Source organism: Pan paniscus, chromosome 1 (assembly GCF_029289425.2).
Source record: "Pan paniscus chromosome 1, NHGRI_mPanPan1-v2.0_pri, whole genome shotgun sequence".
Taxonomy (NCBI): domain Eukaryota; kingdom Metazoa; phylum Chordata; class Mammalia; order Primates; family Hominidae; genus Pan; species Pan paniscus.
The window spans coordinates 180,706,236-180,727,854 of NC_073249.2; the positions used below are offsets into that span (position 1 = coordinate 180,706,236).

The window sequence follows — 21,619 nt, forward strand, 5'->3', positions numbered from 1 at the left end:
ATTCTTATCACCCCAAAAGAAGTCCTGTAACCATCAAGAGTCACTCTAGGCTGGGTGGGGTGGCTCATGCCCATAATCCCAGCTCTGGGAGACTGAGGTGGGGGGATCAATTGAAGCCAGGAGTTCAAGACCAGCTTGGGCAATTTAGCGAGACCCTGTCTCTACAAAAAAAAAAAAAAAAATTAGCTAAGCATGGTGTCGTGTGTCTGTAGTCCCAGTTACTTGGAAGGCCAATGTGGGAGGATCGCTTGAACTCAGTAGTTTGAGGTTGTCAGCTATGATAGTGCCACTGCACTCCAGCCTGGGTGGATAAGTAAGATCCTGTCTCAAAAAAAAGAAAAAGTCACTCCCCATTCTTCTTAGCCTCAGTCTGTGGCAACTATTAATCTACTTTCTGTCTCTATAAGTTTGCCTATTATGGACATTTCATGTAAATGGAATGACATGGTATATGGCCTTTTGTGTTTGACTTCTTTCACTTAGCATAATGTTTTCAAGGTTTATCCAATTGTGGTATGTATCATTACTTCATTCCTTTTTATGGCTAAACAATATTCCACTCTGTGGATATTTGTTTTTCCATTCACCAGTTAATGGATATTTGGGTTGTTTCCACCTTTAGCTATTTTGAATAATGCTGCCATGAACATTCATTGCAAGTTTTTATGTGAACTTAGTTTTCAGTTCTGTTGCGTATACATGTAGGAGTAGAATTACTGGGTCATATTTTACTTTCCTGACAGCAGTGTGTTATGGTTTCACTTTTTCCACATTGTCACCAAGACTTGTTCGTAATGTATCTTTTTGATTATAGCTATCCTAGTGGATGTGAGGTAGTATGTCACTGTGGTTTCGATTTGCATTTTCCTAATGACTAATGATGCTGAGTATCTTTTTCATGTGCTTGTTGGAATGGGATTTTTTTTACATTTCATTTTTGGATTGTTCATTGCTAGTGTGTAGAAATACTCTTGATTTTTGCATATTCCTTGTATTCTGCAACCTTGTTGAACTCTTTTATTAGCTTTAGTAGTTTTTTGAGTATTTCTTATGATTGAGTATGCAAATAGAGATCGTCATTTTCCTTTTCTCTCTGGATGCTTTTTATTTATTTTACTTCCCTAATAGCCCTGGCTAGAATCTTTTTTTTTTTTTTTTGAGATGGAGTTTCCCTCTTGTTGCCCTGGCTGGAGTGCAGTGGTGTGATCTCGGCTCACTGCAACCTCCCCCTCCTGGGTTCAAGTGATTCTCCTGCCTCAGCCTCCTGAGTAGCTGGGATTACAGGCACCCACCACCACACCTGGCTGATTTTTTGTATTTTTAGTAAAGACGGGGTTTCACCATGTTGGCCAGGCTGGTCTTGAACTCCTGACCTCAGGTGATCTACCCGCCTCGGCCTCCCAAAGTGCTGGGATTACAGGTATGAGCCACCACGCCCAGCCCCTGGCTAGAATCTTAATTATAGTGTTGAATAGACGTGGTGAGAGCAGACATCCTTGTGCTGTTTTTGATTATAGGGGAAAGCATTCAGTTTGTCATCATGAATTATGATGCTAGATGTGGGTTTTCTGTAGATACTCTTTATCAGGTGAGGAAATTCCCTTTAATCTAGTTTTTGAGTATTTTTATCATGAGTAGGTGTTTAATTTTTGAATTATTATTTTTTTGTGGAGGCAGGGTTTCACAATGTTGACCAGGCTGGTCTTGAACTCTTGGCCTCAAGGTGTCCTCTCGCCATGGCCTCCCAAAGTGCTAGGATTATAGATGTGAGCTACTGCACCTGGTAGGGTGTTTAATTTTGTCACATGATTTTTCTGCATCTGTTGAGATGATTATGCTGGTCTTCGTCCTTTATTCTGTTAATACAGTGTGTTACCTTGATTGATTTTTGTTTGTTGAGCCAATCTTGCATTCCTGGAAGCAAATCTCGCTTGGTCATGATATATAATCCTATTTATATGTTGCTGGAGTTGGTTTGCTAGTACTTCGTTGAGGATTTTTTTGTCCGTGTTCATAAAGGATATTGGCCTGTAGTTTTTTCCTCCTGTTTTTTTTTTTTTTTTCTTTTTTTCTTTTTCTGGTTTTGGTATTGGGAAGACTGGCCTCACAGAATGAGTTGAGAAGTTCCCTGAATACTTATCTGATCTTAGTTTTCTTCAGTTTTGTTATTGACTTCCTCTTCTTTTTTCTTTCTTTTTTTTTTTTTTTAAGACAGAGTCTCGCTCTGTTGCCCAGGATGGAGTGCAGTGACACTATCTGTGCTCACTGCAACCTCCACCTCACAGGTTCAAGCGATCCTCCCACCTCAGCCTTCCAAGTAGCTGGGATTTCACCATGTTGGCCAGGCTGCTCTCTAACTGTTGACCTCGGGTGATCGGCCTGCCCGTCTCCCTAAGTGTTGGGATTACAGACGTAAGCCACTGCACCTGGCCAGTTTTATTACTGCCTTCTAAAAATATATTAATGCTGTTCTTTTGTTCCAGTTATTCTTTTTAAGAACACACAGAAATACTTTGTTAGATTCTAATTTAATTTAGCTTACCTGTGAGGAATGACTTGTGGCACCCAGCAGAATATTATGAAATTTCTGGTATTCCAGTGAAATCTGCCTAGTATACTGTCTTTCAGATGGCTGAATATAAAAGTCCATAAAAATTAGAGATGAGAGAGACTATGGTGATATAATCAACCATTTTACAGATAAATGGACCAGATTGTCCAAAGTTACACTGCTAGCTTACCTGGCTGAGCCAGGAGATTTTACTTTGGTAGTTTTTACTCACCAATGATTAGTAGTGTGTGAAAAGGATAGGTTTTTTTAAAAAAAGGTTTAATTTCATCTGTGTGTTTGTGAACAATGCTAAGAAACAAATACAGTATTTATTTGAATGATGTAAGTGTATATGCGTGCCCACTCATTCTATACTCCAGCTGGAGAAGCCCTAGAACATATAATTAATCCATTGTGTCGGGCACGGTGGCTCACGCCTGTAATCCCAGCGCTTTAGGAGGCCAAGGCAGGAGGATCATTTGAGTCTGGGAGTTCAAGACCATCCTGGGTAACACAGCGAGACCCTGTCTCCATAAAAAATGAAAAATATACATATAATTCATTGCTATCAGGAGGAAATTTATTATTAATATCAACAGCATTTTGGGAAGTCTTCAAAGCAATTAACTTTTAACTGAAGAAACTATTTACCCAAATTATATCATGAGTGGGTGGTATCAAAATGAATTGAAATCTTGAAGAAACTGTCTCCAACTTGGAAAGAGGTATAGAGGGAGAATCACATTAATGTATCAATCTAATATATCAACCTAAATGTGTCAACCTTTAACTTTTAATTAATTGTTTTCCCTTCTAATTGTTTTTTTCCTTCTACTTTTAAGTTCAGGGGTACATGTGCAGGATGTGCATGTTTGTTACATAGGTAAACATGTGCCATGGTGATTTGCTACACAGATCATCCCATCACCTAGGTATTAAGCCCAGCATCCATTAGCTATTCCTCCTGATGCTCTCTCTCCCCCTACCACCCCGCGACAGGCCCCAGAGTGTGTTGTTCCCTGCCATGTTGTCCATGCGTTCTCATCATTTAGTTCCCACTTATAAGTGAGGATAAGCAGTGTTTGGTTTTCTGTTCCTGAGATCCTCCTGCCTTGGCCTCTCAAAGTTAGTTTGCTGAGGATAATGGCTTCCAACTCCATCCATGTCCCTGCAAAGGACATTATCTTGTTCCTTTTTATGGCTGCATAGTATTCCATGCTGTATATATACCACATTTTCTTTATCCAGTCTATCATTGATGGGCATTTAGATTGATTTTGTGCCTTTGCTATTGTGAATAGTGCTGCAATGAACATACACATGCATGTATCTTAATAATAGGATGATTTATATTCTTTTTGGTATATACCCAGTAGTGAATTACTGGGTCAAATAGTATTTCTGCCTTTAGGTCTTTGAGGAATCGCCACACTCTAGTTGTTGAAGTAATTGTTTATTTTGATTGCGAAACAGTTTTTAAAAAATGTATTTTCAGAGAGAAATAGTAGTATAATTTTATGAAAATATCATATGTGTCTCCAAAGATAAAATCATTGTTCAATTTTGCTGAGCCAAGAAACTCAACTAAAACTACCTGCTGGAAATGGCACAGTTTTCTGTCTCAACGTCAGTAACATATGATCCAAATTCTATGTTGTGATTGGCTGTTGTACCATTTTCATTCAGAGATTAGTTTTGCCAACAGTGTCTGATTTGGGATTGGGATTTAGCTCACAAAGCAGTTGGTTGTTGGGGTATAGGAAGGGGTTAGTGTTACTAATGAGCACACTACAGAGAAATCATTCCACTGGGGAAAAATAGCATTTGTCCATGCATGAGCAAAGTTGTTCTGTAATTCAATGCTGGATGCCAAATAGTCAGTGAAGTTTGGATTTGGATGTGGCAGCTCACTGATGCTGGGGGGAAATTTTGTTTAATCATTGTCTTTTAAAATGAACTTGGTAAAAGCTGTCAGTTTTTTCCCTTTTAGAAAGATGAAATGTTTTTTGTCTTTTTTCTCTTTTCCTGTTTCCATAATTTTATTTTTAGGCTTTCAAAAGCTGAAGATTTAATTAAAATAAATGTTTTCCCCTTGGTTAGCTTGATTAGTCTTTTTTTCCTAAGCATTATTCTGCATCTAAGATTATATCCTAACATCCAAGATAGTTCTAATTCACTTCATTTTTTGTTCCTCTAAAATAAAATAGATTTGTTAATTTTAGGAAGTATATATTATCAGATTATTTTGTTTTATTTTGTATTTTGAACCTTTTATAATATCTAGTTATCACAAATAGATATCTTTGGGATTTTTTTCTTGTTTCTTGGTTCTTTAACAGATAGTCAGAATTTATTATCTGATGGAATATTTTAGGTTTGTTTTGTGTCTTTGATAACATCGTTCATCTTCGACACTTTTTTTTTTTTTGAGACAGGGTCTCACTCTGTTGCCCAGTCTGGAGTGCAGTGGTGCAATCTTGGCTCACTGTAGCCTCGACATCCTGGGCTCAGGTGATCCTCCCACCTCAGCCTCCTAAACAGCTGGGACTACAGGCACACACCACATACCCGGCTGATTGCTGTATTTTTTGTAGAGACAGTTTCTCCATATGTTGCCTAGGATGTTTTTTTTTTTTTTTTTTTTGAGATGGAGTCTCACTCTGTCACCCAGACTGGAGTGCAGTGGCATTATCTTGGCTCACTGCAAACTCTGCCTCCTGGGTTCAAGCGATTTCTCCTGCCTCAGCCTCCCAAGTAGCTGGGATTACAGGCACCTGCCACCACGCATGGCTAATTTGCCTAGGCTGGTCTTAAACTCCTGGACTCAAGTGATCTGCCTGCCTAGGCCTCCCAAAGTGCTAGGATTACATGCATGAGCCACCACACTTGGCTGACAGCATTTAACATAATAATTTATGTTCTTAGTATTTAAATGCCCTCAATACTATATAGCAAAGATTTATGTGACTGAAACATTTTTCTTAAACTGAGCATTTTCATGTCAAAGATATTTGTAGAAGATCGCATTTACTATTTGGAAGGTAAATATTAAGAATTTTTTAGAAAGCAAATGTGAGAAGTTGACAGAGAAGGAGAAATTAGGGGGCATTGCAAATCCCTTACAGTATTTCTTTTCAGTAGATTGACCAAAATGAGTAACTAAATATAGCTTAAATGAGTTAACTGCAAACCAGAAACATGAATTAGTAATAGTGTCTTTATTTCTTCCTAATGAAACTTAAAGGCAAATTCTGATCTACTAGTTTATGATCTCTAGTATACTAAACTACCAGTACCAGCTAATTAAGCTGGAAGTACTGGGGACTTTTTCCTAACACAAGAATAATAGTTTTATGTTTGTCGTTTTTGGTTCTACATATGTTACTTAGGGCTGGTTCAGGGAGGTAGAATATGATTTTGAAGTAGCTTATAGTGAAGAATGGGAGAGAGGTAAATTTAGGGTAAGATTTTTGGATTGTTTTGAGGGTCCACTTATGGTTGGAGACCATTACTAGTGAAACCAATTGAAGATGATGTAACTTTTTTCCTCTTTATTAGCCGAGAGAGATAGCAGTAAAAGCATGAAAATGGATTGAGCTATAGTCGGGGTCTTGCCAGACAGGTACAGTGGGAGGATAAGAGAGCAAAAGAGATGATAGTATTAGTTGAGAGAGAGAGAGAATGAAGACCAGTATGGGATAGAAAGAAAGTACTAAGTTTGAGGAATTAGAGGTCTTACTGAGGTGAAAGAACAGTGGTAGTATTGCTGTAAATTGGAGGTCTCATTGAGGTGAAAGAACTGGGATTATTGGAGTAAGTGGTAAAGATGTAGAGAGAGGGCCAAGCGCGGTGGCTCACTCCTGTAATCCCAGCACTTTGAGAGGCCGAGGCAGGCGGATCACGAGTTCAGGAGATGGAGACCAGCCTGGCTAACACGATGAAACCCCTTCTCTACTAAAAATACAAAAAATTAGCCGGGCGTGGTGGCACGTGCCTGTAGTACCAGCTACTCGGGAGGCTGAGGCAGGAGAATTGCTTGAATCTGGGAGGTGGAGGTTGCAGTGAGTCGAGATAGCACCACTGCACTCCAGCCTGGGCGACAGAGCGAGACTCCGTCTCAAAAACAAAACAAAACAAAACAAAACAGAAGTCAAGGAGTACGTTTGTGAGGTTAGGAATGTGATTCTTATTCTGGTTTTATATCAGAATTACCAATTGCCTTTTTTAAAAAAACATAGTTGCCCAGGTCTCATTCTGGATCAATGGAATCAGAATCTGTAGGGAGTTGGGCTAAGGCGCCTTCATTTAAGATGTTATACAGCTGATTAAAAAATACTTCAAAATTTGCATACAGTAAAGTTTATACTCTTTGGTGTACAGTTCTTTGAGTTTTGACAAATGCATAGTGGTGCCCTTTATCAGGATAGGGTGGATAGGACAGGTGAGGAAATATGGTGGGCCCGCTGTATTCAGATTCTGCATTCTCGGATTGAAATAACAAACAACTGTGGATTAGAAATATTCAGGGTGTGTGTGAAAAAAACCAATAAAAATAACAATACAACAACAAAAATAATACAAATAAAAATATAGTATAACAATTATTTACATAGCCTTTACATTGTATTAGATACAAGTAATCTAGAGATGACTTAAAGTATATGGGAGGATGTGCATAAGCTATATGCAAATATTACGTCATTTTATAAAATGGACTTGAACATCCTTGGATTTTGGTATCTGCAGGGGTCCTGGAAGCAATCCTATGAGGATACTGAGGGATGATTATATATATTTGGTTTTGAATACCCTCAAATTTGCTCGTTGCACTAAAGCTACAGCCATAGAATTCAGAAGAGTGGAGATTATTACAATGAATTAATATTTTCTCTATCATTTCCTTAAGTCTAGATCTGGAATTGACATTTTTTCTGTAAAGAGCCATATAGTAACTACTTTAGGCTTTGCAGGCCACAAATGGTCTCTTTCACATTCTCTGTGTGTGTGTGTGTGTGTATGTGTGTGTGTGTGTTTATAACCATTTAAAAATGTAAAAATGGGCCAGGCGTGGTGGCTCATACCTGTAATCCCAGCACTTTGGGAGGCCAAGGCAGGTGGATCACCTCAGGTCAGGAGTTCAAGACCAGCCTGGCCAACATGGGGAAACCCCGTCTTTACTACAAATACAAAAATTAGCTGGGCGTGATAGCACGTGCCTATAGTCCCAGCTCCTTGGGAGGCTGAGACAGGAGAATTGCTTGAATCCGGGAGGTGGAGGTTGCAGTGAGCCGAGATTGCACCATTGCACTCCAGTCTGGGTAACAGAGTGAGACTCTGTCTCAAAAAAAAAAAAAAAAAAAAAAGTAAAAATGCTGGTCACAGTGGTGCACGCCTTTACTCAGGAGGGTGAGGCGAGAAGATGACTTGAACCCAGGAGTTTGAGACCAGCCTGGGCAACATAGTGAGACCCTCGTCTCAAAATAATAAAAAAAGTAAAAACTATTTTTTGCACCTTGGAAAACAGGCAGAGGGCCATAGTTTGCTAACCCCAGGCAGATCATCAATACCACAATAAATCAAGCTCTGATTTGTAGTATTTGCTGATTTCCAAAGTATAAATACTCCCACTGTGGCTGATTTCAGTCTACTAGTGTGACTGACATACCAAATGCAGAATTTGAAAGAAATCCTCAGTAGCACACAGTATTTCCATTATATAAATACAATAGATGTTTCTTAAAAGCATAGTTAAATACAGTATTAATGAAGCAATGAGTTTTGAGTATTTTTTAACTTTATTTTTAATATATTTAATTGTGAACTTACATGATTTAATATTTAATAATGACTGTGTGGAGGCTGGGCATGGTGGCTCACGCCTGTAATCCCAATACTTTGGGAGGCCAAGGCAGGTGGATCATGAGGTCAGGAGTTTGAGACCAGCCTGGCCAGTATGGTGAAACCCCCATCTCTACTAAAAATACAAAAAAAACTAGCCGGGCATGGTGGCACACACCTGTAGTTCCAGCTACCCGGGAGGCCGAGGGAGGAGAATCGCCTGAACCTAGGAGGTGGAGGTTGCAGTGAGCCGAGATTGCGCCACTGCACTCCATCCTGAGCAATAGAGGGAGACTCTGTCTCAAAAAAAAAAAAAAAAAGACTGCGTAGAACAGCAGTTTGCAAAATTCCTGAAAATACAACAATCAGCTCTCACTAGCCTGTACAAGTTGAATTCAACATAGCATGAAACTTAAGGTTCAGAGAGGTGAGATAATTTACCAAATCTAGTTTAAGTGGTGGAATCAGAATAAACTCTAGGTTTCTTTTTATTTTTATCTTAAAACAATATGGGTTTATAGTTTAAAAAGTCAAAAAGTACTACAAGGTTTATAGTACAAAATCATCAGTTGCCTGTCCTACCCTCTCTTCTGCCACTTTCTAGCCCCTAGGGGCAACACTTAACTCTTCCGGCCTTTTCTTCTGGTGTTTTACCTCCCTATTTTTTGTAATACGGTAATACTGCTATTTATAAGTTTTCACTTTTTGATGTTATTTATTCCTTCTAAGGAAGATAGTGATTTACTTCTCTTATGCCATACACTCTTTCCTTCTATGCATTTTTCCAGTGTATTTATATCACAATTATAACTTTCTTAAATTATCTTCCAATATTTACACTATTATTACTGTACAGTGTTCACAGCTAAGCCATTAGTATACTATAATTGCATCCTTTCTTTTTTTTTTTTTTTTTGAGATGGAGTCTCACTCTGTTGCCTAGGCTGGAGTGCAGTGGCGTGATCTCGGCTCACTGCAACCTCTGCCTCCCAGGTTCAAGCAATTCTCCGGTCTCAGCCTCCCGAGTAGCTGGAACTACAGGCACACACCACCACACTTGGCTAATTTTTTACATTTTTAGTAGAGATGAGGTTTCACCATATTGGCCAGGCTGATCTCGAACTCCTGACCTCATGATCTGCCTGCCTCGGCCTCCCAAAGTGCTGGGATTACAGGCGTGAGCCACCACACCTGGCCTCATTTCCTTTCTTTATATAAATTTAAAGACAGAATGTTATGGTTCTGACAGAGCCATATAACAGAACCATAAAATTCATCACAGTATGGTTAAACATCAAATAATTTACCATTTCCATTCTTTTCTTAAACATACCCTCTAAACTGCCCTTCATCCTCCTGTTTGAATTCTAACTTGTTTTCAGCTGTCATCCTAGTACTGCATTCAGCATTATACTGGGCATTGCCATTGCTTCTCTCTTATGTTGGCATCCATTTTCCTGCATTTTACACCACCTGGTTTCCTAGTGTATTTCTTCATTTTGGTGGAGCACATCATTCAGGAGCTTCCTAAGAAAGGATGCTGAGAGATAAGTTGGTTGAGATCTTGTATATCTGAAAATATCTATTCTACCATCATATGTAATTGATAATTTGGCGGGATATATCATTCTAGCTTGAAAAATCATTTTCCCTCAGATTTGGAAGGTTTATCTTCAGTGTTGCTAGTCTCCAGTGTTGTTGAGCAACCCAAAGACATTCTTTAGTCCTTTGTGACCTTTTTTTTTTTTCCCCCTTGTGATAGATTTTAGGACCTTCTCTTTTCCCCTAGTGTTGTGAAATTCCACAGGGGTGTAGCTTGATGTGGATCTTTTTCATTCATTGTGTGGCATACTCTGTGGGCATTTTCATTCAGGAAATGTGTGTCCTTCAGTTCTGAAAATTTTTTCTTATTTATTTTAATGTTTCTCTTCCTGCTTTCTGGAACTTCTATTAGTTTGATGCTGGATCTTCTGAGTTGATCCTCTGATTCTCTTATCTTTCCCCTATTTTTTCATTACTTTCTCTCTTTGTTCCACTTCCTGGGAGATTTCAGCTTTACCTGCCAGATTGTGAACAACTTAAAATTTTTTCTATCATAATTTTAATATATAAGGGCTCTTGTTCTTTGAATGTTACTTTAATATAGATCTTGTTTGTCTTTCATAGATGCAGTCTTTCCTTTTATATATCTGAGATATTATGCTGTCTTTGTGTGTCTGTGAAGTTTTTTTTCCCTTTAATTCTCTGGTTACTCCCAAGTTTCTTCTTGTTTTGGTCTCCTTTAATGTAATGGCTTTCCTCAAATGTCTATTGTTTTTTTATTTTAAGTTGTGGTAAATGTATGTAACATGTAATTTATCATTTTAACCATTTTATCTGTTTCTTTTAAAATATTTATTTATTTATTTTAGAGATGGGATCTTGCTCTGTTGCCCAGGCTGGTCTCAAACTCTTGGGCTCAAGCAATACTCCTGTCTTGGCCTCCCAGAATGTTGAGATCAGAGGCATGAGCCATCACACTCAGCTGTTTTTAACCATTTTAAAATGTTTAAGTTCTGTGGCATTAAGTACATTCATACTGTTGTGCAACCATCACCACCATCCACCTCCAGAACTTTTTCATTTTCCCCAGTTGAAACTCTATACCCATTAAATACTAACTTCTATTCCATCCTCCCCTCAGCCCTTGGCCAACAGCATTCTACTTTCTGTCTCTACGGATTTGACACTTTAGTAGCCTCATGTAGGAAGAATCATAATACTTGTCTTTTTGTGACTGGCTTATTTCACTTAGCATAATATTTTCAATGTTCATCCATTTTGAAGCTCCATGTGAGTGGGCAGGAACTTGTTAACTGGAGGCCTTCACTGAGAAGTGATAAGGTGATGAATACCTGCCAGGTGCAGTGGCTCACACCTGTACTCCAGCACTTTGGGAGGCCAAGGCAGGAAGATCATTTGAGCCCAGGAATTCGAGACCACCCTTGGCAATATAGTGAGACCCTGTGTCTACCAAAAAAAAAAAAAAAAAAAAAAAAAGATGAATATGTTTTTCATTGGGTAACCCTAGAATATCTGTATTTTTAGATGCTTTTTAGGGTCCTGTCAGTTTCTATGGAAAAAATCTCCCAACTCCTGACTGGGGGTATATGCTTGACAGCTCATTGTTTAGGTAACCAGAAAGGGATAGGGGAATCTACCTGTTTGGTAAACTTTTCTTTAGTTATGCCGTTTTCAATATAGGGCTCACCCCTATTCTCAGCGAGCTTGGTGTTCCCTGAGTCCAGAGACTTTCTTTTTTCTTTCTTTTTTTTTTTACATTCTAAAACACAGCACTGAGCATGCTGTATCTTTCTTTTTTTTATTATTATACTTTAAGTTCTAGGGTACATGTGCACAACGTGCAGTTTTGTTACATATGTATACATGTGCCATGTTGGTGTGCTGCACCCATCAACTTGTCATTTACATTAGGTATATCTCCTAATGCTATCCCTCCACCATTCCCCCACACACGACAGGCCCTGGTGTGTGATGTTCCCCACCCTGTGTCCAAGTATTTTCATTGTTCAGTTCCCACCTATGAGTGAGAACATGCAGTGTTTGGTTTTTCTGTCCTTGCGATAGTTCGCTCAGAATGATGGTTTATGTCCTTTGTAGGGACATGGATGAAGAGTCCAGAGCCTTTCTGATTGTTTCTCTGGACTGGTGAGTTGACAGGCACCCTTTATCTAGGGTGGAGGATGGGTAGTTGCCTGGTTGCTTGGGCAGGTAGGGAGGAGAACTAAGGACTTAACTGCTCTTTCTATAGATTGTCAGCCAACTCTTCTGTTTCTGGCCACATGACTCAATCCTCCCTTCAGAGATGCATTGTGCTTCCAGTTCCTGGCCTTTCCAGAGTACAGTGGTGTGAATCAGATTGCTTTTTTTTTCTTAGACAGTCTCACTTTGTTGCCTAGGCTGGAGTGCAATGGCATGATCTCGGCTCACTGTAACCTCTGCCTCCCGGGGTCAAGCGAGTCTCCTGCCTCAGCCTTCCGAGTAGCTGGGATTACAGGTGCCCGCCACCACTCTCAGCTAATTTTTGTATTTTTAGTAGAGACAGGGTTTCACCATGTTGGCCAGGCTGGTCTCAAACTCCTTACCTCAGGTGATCCACCTGCCTCGACCTCCCAAAGTTCAGGGATTACAAGTTGGAGTGCAGTGGCTATTCACATGTGCAATCATAGCACACTGTGGGTTCGAACTTCTGGCTTCAAGCAATCCTCCCATCTCAGCCTCCCGAGTAGCTGGGGGTATAGGTGCACACCACTGCACCTGGCACCATTTTTGTTGTTAAAACATATAAAGAAAACATATACAATATACATACATACCTACAGTGTTCTCTGCTGTTCCCCATCCCTATTGTATTCACTATTAACAGTTTGTGTATTCTTCATATGTTTCTGTGCACACATATCTATATGCACACATACACACACTTAAAACATCTATATGTCTCTATGTTTCTTCATATAGCTACATATTAATTAAAACGGAATTGAAAATATCTTTCTGTATTGCTAATATTTTAAAACTTGTTAATATAGGCCAGGAGTGAGTGGCCCATGCATATAATCCCAGCACTTTGGGAGGCCAAGGCGGAAGGATTACTTGAGGCCAGGAGATCGAGACCAGCTTGGGCAACGTAATGAGACCCTGTCTCACAATTTGGAAAAAACCCAAACTTGTAATATAGTTTCTAAAAATGGAAAGAGAAATATTTTTCATTGTCTACTAAATAGAAATAAAAGTGCTATATATTTTATGGATACTCATTTCAGAAGGTATTTGCTTAGGTGCACCTAACTTATCACTCAGCATTGCAGTGCTCACCTAATGCAAGAACTACTTTGTCAAGGAGTTGAAAAGATAACTAATGTATCCTAATCAGTTTTTCCCTCAAGATAGTCCTTTTGAACTACTTAAAAGCTTAATGATTTGGAATTATTTTACCTTTATTTATAATATCACAACCTGGAAGATAGATATAAATCTGCTTATCTTCATGCAATTAGGAGGTTATTAGGAGATAAATTTTTATTCACATTTGCCCAGTATATTCTACAATCTACATGGGAGGGTGGGGAGCAACTCTCAGAGAAGGTAAAACATTTAGATGGAAGATTCAGTTTAGTTTGATAGAGCTACATTTGAGTGTACTCACAATTTTAGGAACAATGAATTATCTTGAAATTTATCCTTTTGGATTATAAAGTCCATATGTATGGAGACTATGTCTATCTAATCTAGTTCATTGTTATGTTCACAGCTTCTGGAACATGGGAGGTGTTCAATACATATTTGCCTATGTATGTGTGGAGTGATTATAGATAGTAGGAATGTAGAAATAGGCCAGTATTGCATTCAGTTCAGATCTTATGATTGTGTTCTTTTAGCAACTTTATGTAGCAACTGCCTTTATAATAATTTCATTCTTCTTACATTTCTGTAGTTGAGAACAGCAAGATACAAGGAGGCAGCCCTCTGTAATAGATGTGAAATGGTCATTACATGTTTGTTGGTGGTAGAGCTGTCTGTGAACTATCATTATCCATAAATAGCAGCTTCCTCATGCAGTCTGGTCAGCTCAACTCATCTCAATATAGAGCTCCTCCAGTGAAGGGATGTAGAAAAGTCTCCATAACACCGTTTGAAGGTGATTAGAGTGTAACCCACCTGCTGATACAATGAAGCACATTGGTTCTTGAGCCCTGTTGGTCATGTACTCAAATCACTAAGGACTAGATTTGAGAAGTTTAGTGTTTGACCTTAAAGTTTCCCTTTTGCTGGGTTTCTGTTACAATTTGCTTTTTACCCCATTCTGATGAGTATTATAGTTAGGTGTTTCTATGTGTCATTCTCTCTGGATTTGTTCTTTTGAGTGCAGGGAACACCTTGTCTTTGTAACTTTTCATAGCTATAGTGCAGTGCTTTGTATAGCACAAGTTTACACTGTTAATCCTTGTGTTAAGTGGGTAAGTAGAAGAATTATAAATTTTGCTAAGTTATAGTTCAAACTGTAGCTACTTTTATAAGTCACATAAAATCCTTTTCAAACAAGATGGTTATTTAGCTACTTTGAAAAAAAGTATGGATTATAGCAAATCCACCCCCATCTAGTAACTTCAGAAGCCTGATATTTATTTATTTTAAAACAGCTTTATTGAGATATAATTCACCCACATTGTATAACTCAGTGATTTTTAGTATCTTCACAGAGTTGTACAACCATCATGATAGCCAATTTTGGAATATTTTCATTACCCTGAAAGAAATCCTTTATACATTAGCAGTCACTCCCTATTTCCCACTTTACTCCCCAGCCCTAGCCAACCATTGATTTACTTTCCGTCTCTATAGATTTGCCTATTCTGGACAATGGGATTATATAATATTTGGCCTTTCATGACAGGCTTCTTTCACTCAGCAAAATGTTTTCAGATTCGTCCATGTTGTAACATATCAGTACCTCATTCCTTTCTATTGCTGAATAATCTATTGTATGGATATATACCTCATTTTATTTATCTATTCGTCTGTTGATAGATATTTGGGTTGTTTTCCATTTTTGGGCCATTATAAATAAAGCTACTATGAACATTCATGTGCAAGTTTTTGTGTAGATACATGCTTCTTTTTTCTTGGGTATACGTAAGAGTGAAATTGCTGGGCAACTCTGCATTTAACCTTTTGAGGAGGTTAGACTGTTTTCCAAGCAGCAGCATCATTTTACATTCCCATCAGCAGTCTATGAGTATTCCAATTTCTCCACATCCTCACCAACACTTGTTATTATCTGTCTTTTTTATTATAGTCATCCTAGTGGGTGTGAAGTGGTATTTCACTGTGGTTTTGATGTGCATTTCTCTGTTGGCTGATTATGTTCAGTATCTTTTCATGTGCTTATTGGCCACTTGTTTGTCTTTTGGAGAAATATATATTCAGATCCTTTCCCCATATTTAATTGGGTCATTTGTCTTTTATTGAATTGAAAGGATTCTTTTATGTATTTAGATACAAGTACAAAAATATATTTATAGATACATTTACAAATATTTACAAAAATATATTTTATCATTTCTACTTACAAAAACGGTCTCCCATCCTATAGGTTGTCTCTTCACTTTCTTGATGATGTCCTTTGAAGTACAGAAGTTTTTAATTTTGATGCAGTTAATCTATTTTTTCTTGTTATTTTCAGTGTCATATTTAAGAAACCATTACCTAATCTAAAGTCAGAAAGATTTAAGCCTATTTTTTCTTGTAAGAATTTTATAGTTTTAGGTCTTGATATTTAGGTCTTTGATCAATTTTTAGTTAATTTTGGTGTGAGGCAGGGATCCAACTTCATTCTTTTTGCATGTGGATATCCGCTTGTTCCAGAACAATTTGTTAAAACGAATATTCTTTCCCTCATTGAATTATTTTGACATCCATGTTGAAAATCAGTTGACTAAGGGACTTTATTTCTTTATTTATTTATTTTTGAGACAAAATCTCACTCTGTCTCCAGGCTGGAGTGCAGTGGTGCAATCTCGGCTCACTGCAACCTCTGCCTCCCGGGTTCTAGCAATTCTCCTGCTTCAGCCTCCCGAGTAGCTGGGATTACAGGTGTGCAACACCACACCCAGCTAATATTTGTATTTTTAGTAGAGATGGGGTTTAATCATGTTGGCCAGGCTGGTCTCAAACTCCTGACCTCGAACTCCTGACCTCAGCTGATCTGTCCGCCTCCACCTCTCAAAGTGCTGGGATTACAGGTGTGAGCCACCGTACCCGGCCAACTAAGGGACTTCTCTTTGGGGGGAAATATTCACATTGTTCTCCTTCCCCCCAAGATTGCTTACAATTTTTTGGTTAAATTAAGAAAAAAGAAACAATCTCAAAAAAGTTACAAGTACAGTTCAAAGAACATAATTTTTTTGAATCATTTGAAGAGTAAGTTGTCAACGTGATGCCATATGATGACCATGTTGTGTGTATTTCCCACAAACAAGAACATTTTCCTACAGAAGCACAATATAACCATCAAAATCAGAAAACTAACACTGCTGTACTACTACTATGTCGTACTCAGATCCCATTCAAGTTTTGCCCATTGTCGCAGTGTTGTCCTTAATAGCAAAAAAGATCCAGTCCAGAATTACACATTGCGTTTAATTGTCAGGATTCTTTAGTCTTCTTCAATCTGAAACATTTCCTCAGTCTTTCCTTGACCCTCATGACCTGTACATTGTTGAAGATTACAGGTAAGTTATTTTGTAGAATACCCCTCAATCATGGTTTGTCTGATGTTTCTTTATGATTAGATTCAGTTTATACATATTTGGCAGGAATGTCACAGAAGTGATGTTACATCCTTTTTAGTGCATTGTATTGGGGCCCACAGTTTTGCCATTATTTCTAATATTAACCTTGATTCTTGATTAAGGTGGTATTTGCCAGGCTTTTTCACTATTATTGTTTTTCCTTTTGCAATTAGGATTTTGTGGGACAGTATATTGAGATAACAGTAATCTTGGTCCTCATCGATCTTTGTTTCTTTTATTTATTTATTTATTTATATCTGCATGAACACATATATTCCTATTTTGTTTAATGAGTTATATTTCTTTACTATTATTATTTGTATTGATATGCCAGCTGTTCCAGATTTGGTCAGTGAGAGCCCCTTCCAGCTCGCTGTTTTGTTCTTTTAACATAGCCTCTCCCATTCTTTGAGCACTTCCTTCCTTTTTGGCACATGATGATGTTCAGGCTCATATGGTACTTGCTCTATTCTGTCCCTGGAATCAGCCATTTCTTCAAAGAGCCCTGGTTCCTTTTAGTAGAGAATGTTATTAGAAAGCAAGGTCTAGGTGCTCAGTGTACATATTGGGGTGTTGTTGCCCCCAGGACCTCTCAGGGCAGCAGTCCCCAACCTTTCTGGCACCAGGGACCAGTTTCATTGCTGGGGTGGGGTTAGGCTGGGGGTATTGGTTTCAGGATGAAACTGTACCACCTCAGATCATCAGGCATTAGTTAGATTTTCATAAGGAGCACACAACCTCGATCCCTCACATGTGCAGTTCACAGTAGGGTTTGTGCTTCTATGAGAATCTAATGCCGAAGCTCAGGCAGTAATGTTCGCTTGCCCACTGCTCACTTCCTGCTGTGTGGCGCTTTTCCTAACAGGCCGTGGACCAGTGCCAGTCCGCAGCCCGGGGGTTAGGGAATCTCTGTCTCGGGACAGAGCTAGGGAATATATGTATTCTGTGTATAGACATTTACATATTTATGTTTATATACGTTGAAATTCATGAGTTGATATCTGTAGCTCTAATTCTAGTCCAAGACAAGGGGGTTCATTCTATTACGGTTGAGCAAATTATTAATAACATACCCATCATTTCATAGTTACCCTTTTTTTTGGTAGTAAGAATACCTAAAATTTACTCACTTGGCAGATTACCAGTATATAATACAATGTTATTAACTATAATCCTCATGTTGTACATTGGTCACTTAGTGGCTTTTGGACTGAGTTGTTTGGAAAGGGGTTGCATGTTGTCTTTTGAGAGATGTGAATGAAGTTTTACAGACTTAGAAGTCAATGTTTCATAAGAAGGAAAAAAACAAATATCTTGACATTTTCACTTTTTAGGCAATCAAAAGGATTCCTTCTGTTGCTAACATTTAACATAAAATAATACTCAATTTGATTGATAATTATTAGAATCTTAATATACCTTGGTTAGTGAGCTGCTCCTGAGGAAATTAGAAAACAGTAAATAATTTACATCTACAGAGTAATATTCATTTCTCTTCTAGCTCTTCCACCAAAGCCACCTAAGCCAATGACTTCAGCAGTTCCAAATGGAATGAAGGACAGTTCTGTTTCTCTTCAGGATGCAGAATGGTACTGGGGGGATATTTCAAGGTAACTAGAATGCTACTGTAATTGAATGCAGTTTTTTAAAAAGTCATTTTTGAGAATTAGTAGTTAAAGTAAACCATTTTAAGCTGGGCATGGTGGCTCACGCCTATAATCCCAGCAACTCAGGAGGCTGAGGCTGAAGAATCACATGATACCAGGAGTTCGAGGCTGTAGAGAGCACTCTGTTGCACTCCAGCCTGGGCAACAGAGTAAGACCCCCAACTCTCAAAAAAAAAGAGCATTGTAATGCTCTACTAATTGTTATTTAAAGATTACCATTTAAGGCCGGGTGCAGTGGCTCACACCTGTAAGCAATGCACTTTGGGAGGCTGAGGTGGGTGGATTGCCCGAGCTCAGGAGTTTGAGACCAGCCTGGGCAACACGGTGAAACCCTGTCTCTACTAAAATACAAAAAATTAGCTGGGCGTGTTGGCATGCGCCTGTAATCCCAGCTACTTGCGAGGCTGAGGCAGGAGAATTGCTACAACCTGGGAGGCGGAGGTTGCAGTGAGCCGAGATAGTGCCACTGCACTCCAGCCTGGGCGACAGTGAGACTCTGTCTCTTAAAAAAAAAAAAAAAGAAAAAGCTCATTTAAAAAATTTTGCATGGGAACGCTTCATTAGTGTCTTAATACTTTTCTTCCCATGAAAAAGTGACAAGAAAATCTTCATTATTTATTTGTTTTGAGATGGAGTCTCACTCTGTTGCCCAGGCTGGAGTACAGTGGCATGATCTCAGCTTACTGCAACCTCCGCCTCTTGGGTTCAAGCGATTCTCCTGCCTCAGCCTCCCAAGTAGCTGGGATTACAGTCATGCATCACCATACCCTGCTAGTTTTTGTATTTTTAGTAGAGACAGGGTTTCACCATGTTGGCTAGGCTGGTCTCGAACTCCTGACCTCAGGTGATCCACCTACCTTGGCCTCCCAAAGTGCTGGGATTACAGGTGTAAGCCACTGCACCTGGCTGAAAATCTTTAAATTATGGGTGTGATTATTACTTCTAATACTATATTGAGGATGGATTTCTAAATAAGTGACATGTAGACATTTAGGATAGTTACATGTGTTTTAGAATTAAAAATATTTGTGGGTACTTAACATTTCTGTACCTTTCTTTCTCTTAAGCCAGTGGTTCCAAAGTCTTTGCATGCACAAAAATCAATTGAGGTGGAGCCCAGGAATCTGCATTTAACAGATTCCCTGGGTGAATTTGATGCAGTCTCTTTACACACCCCAGTTTGATAAACAGGACTCTAGGACAGATTTGTTTTCTGGGTAAAGTGTAGTTTTAGGTAATTTTGAACCTAAAGAGGGAATTATATACATTTAATTTGAATATTGTATTTTCTTACTAAATTTTTTTCTTGTTAAACTTGCTTTAGTGGGTCTCAGATGTATTTTCTTTTTAAAGCCTTATCCATTTCTGTCAAATCAGTTTCCAGGTTGATGCTGTATTACTCAGAACACTTACCTATCCCTTTCTCTTCTCTGTTCTCTTCCTCTACCAAAATGGTATTTATTTAATTTTTTTTACCCTTACGATTTCAACTATTTTAAGAGTACATTTGCATTGTTGTGCAGTTATCATCACCATCCATCTCCAGAACTTTTTCATTTTCCCTAACTGAAATTCTGTACCCATTAAACAATAACCCCCCATTCTCCCCTCCCTCAGCTCATGGCAACCACCATTCTGCTTTCTGTCTTATGAATTCAATTGTAGGTACTTTGCATAAGTGTAATCATATAATAATTGTACTTTTGTGACTGGCTTATTTCACTTTCTTCATACGTCTTCAAGATTCATTCATGTTGTAGCATGTGTCAGAATTTCATTCCTTCTTAAGGCTAATATATGTATATGTTATATATTTTTTTAATCCATTCATCTGGACATTTAGATTGTTTCTAATTTATGGCTGTTGTAAATAATGCTGCAATTAATATTGGTGCACACATATCTGAGTCCCTGCTTTCAGTTATTTTGGGTATATACCCAGTAGTGGAATGGAATTGCCAGGTCATATGGTAGGTAATTCTGTGTTTAACTTTTTGAAGAGGACTTAATATGTTTCATTAAAAAAATTTTTTTTTTGAGATAGAGTCTCGTTCAGTCCCCCAGGCTGGAGTGCAGTGGTGCAGTCTCAGCCCACTGCAACCTCCGCCTCCTGGGTTCAAGTGATTCTCCTGTCTCAGCCTCCCAAGTAGCTGGGATTACAGGCACTTGCCCTGCCACCACGTCCGGCTAATTTTGTATTTTTAGTAGAGACAGGGTTTCATCATGTTGGCCAGGTTGGTCTCGAACCCGTGACCTCAAGTGACCTCTCTGCTTCAGCCTCCTAAAGTGCTGGGATTATAGGCGTGAGCCACTGCACCCAGCCATTTTATTTTAAAATTGGTTAGAATATTTCTATTTTAATATTGTACAATAAAAGTCTTTTTTTTAATTTTAAGATCACGTGGTTCTGATATGATTCAAGGGTCTTTTATGCCCTGCCATTTCCTTTAAGTGTTCTAGTGTTGTGCCTTAAAGTCCTAAATCAACTCTACAGAAGGAATTTGTTATCGGGACAAATTCAAACTAGGAGACTATCCTATTGAAAGGTTATGAACTTAGTGAATTTTCCCCCTTCTGTTCAGAAACAGCTGCCACTGTTGCTTAAATATAACCTTCTTTCTAAACAGCCACTGTTTTTTTCCTGAAACTTTACAAGTTCAGACCTGCCTAAGGAAACCCTTAAAGGCTTGATGGAAACAGTATCTCTTACACACATTTGAAATCTGGAAGAGTTTAAAAATCAAATAGCTCTTCTGTAGATTGCGTAACACCAAAAATCAAAACAGAAAGAGCATATTTAATGCAGGGAAGAACTAAATGACCTCTAAATGGCTCCGTTATTCTATAACCTCAGGCACACCTACTGCCGAAGCTGCCTTAGTAGTAACATGTAAAGAAGGCACACCTACTGCCGAAGCCACCAGTGTTGACATTTTTTCATTTTTCTTATAATTCTGTTCTTCAGGGAGGAGGTAAATGACAAATTGCGGGATATGCCAGATGGGACCTTCTTGGTCCGAGATGCCTCAACAAAAATGCAGGGAGATTATACTTTGACTTTGCGGTAAGTACTTTTCAGTCTTTTGGCTAGTTCTCTACTGATGTTATTTTAGTTCTGGGTATACAGACATTTCTGTATTTAAATCTTTATCTATACAATTTTTCATATTTTCATTTAATTTATGTACATAATTTCCAGTCTGGCTAAT

The 21,619-nt window shown here is 38.5% G+C and overlaps 1 protein-coding gene across 3 annotated transcripts in view; it reads left to right on the forward strand.

Annotated features, from left to right (window-relative positions):
- The window catches only part of PIK3R3 (phosphoinositide-3-kinase regulatory subunit 3), a 92,831-nt gene that overhangs the window by 33,554 nt on the left and 37,658 nt on the right, over positions 1-21,619 (forward strand). For all 3 annotated transcript variants that reach the window (XM_003812754.5, XM_034964046.3, XM_014344920.4), the window contains 2 exons: positions 18,245-18,353; positions 21,376-21,474. In XM_003812754.5, the coding sequence (XP_003812802.3) occupies positions 18,245-18,353; positions 21,376-21,474 (208 nt within the window). The remainder of the gene's footprint in view (positions 1-18,244; positions 18,354-21,375; positions 21,475-21,619) is intronic.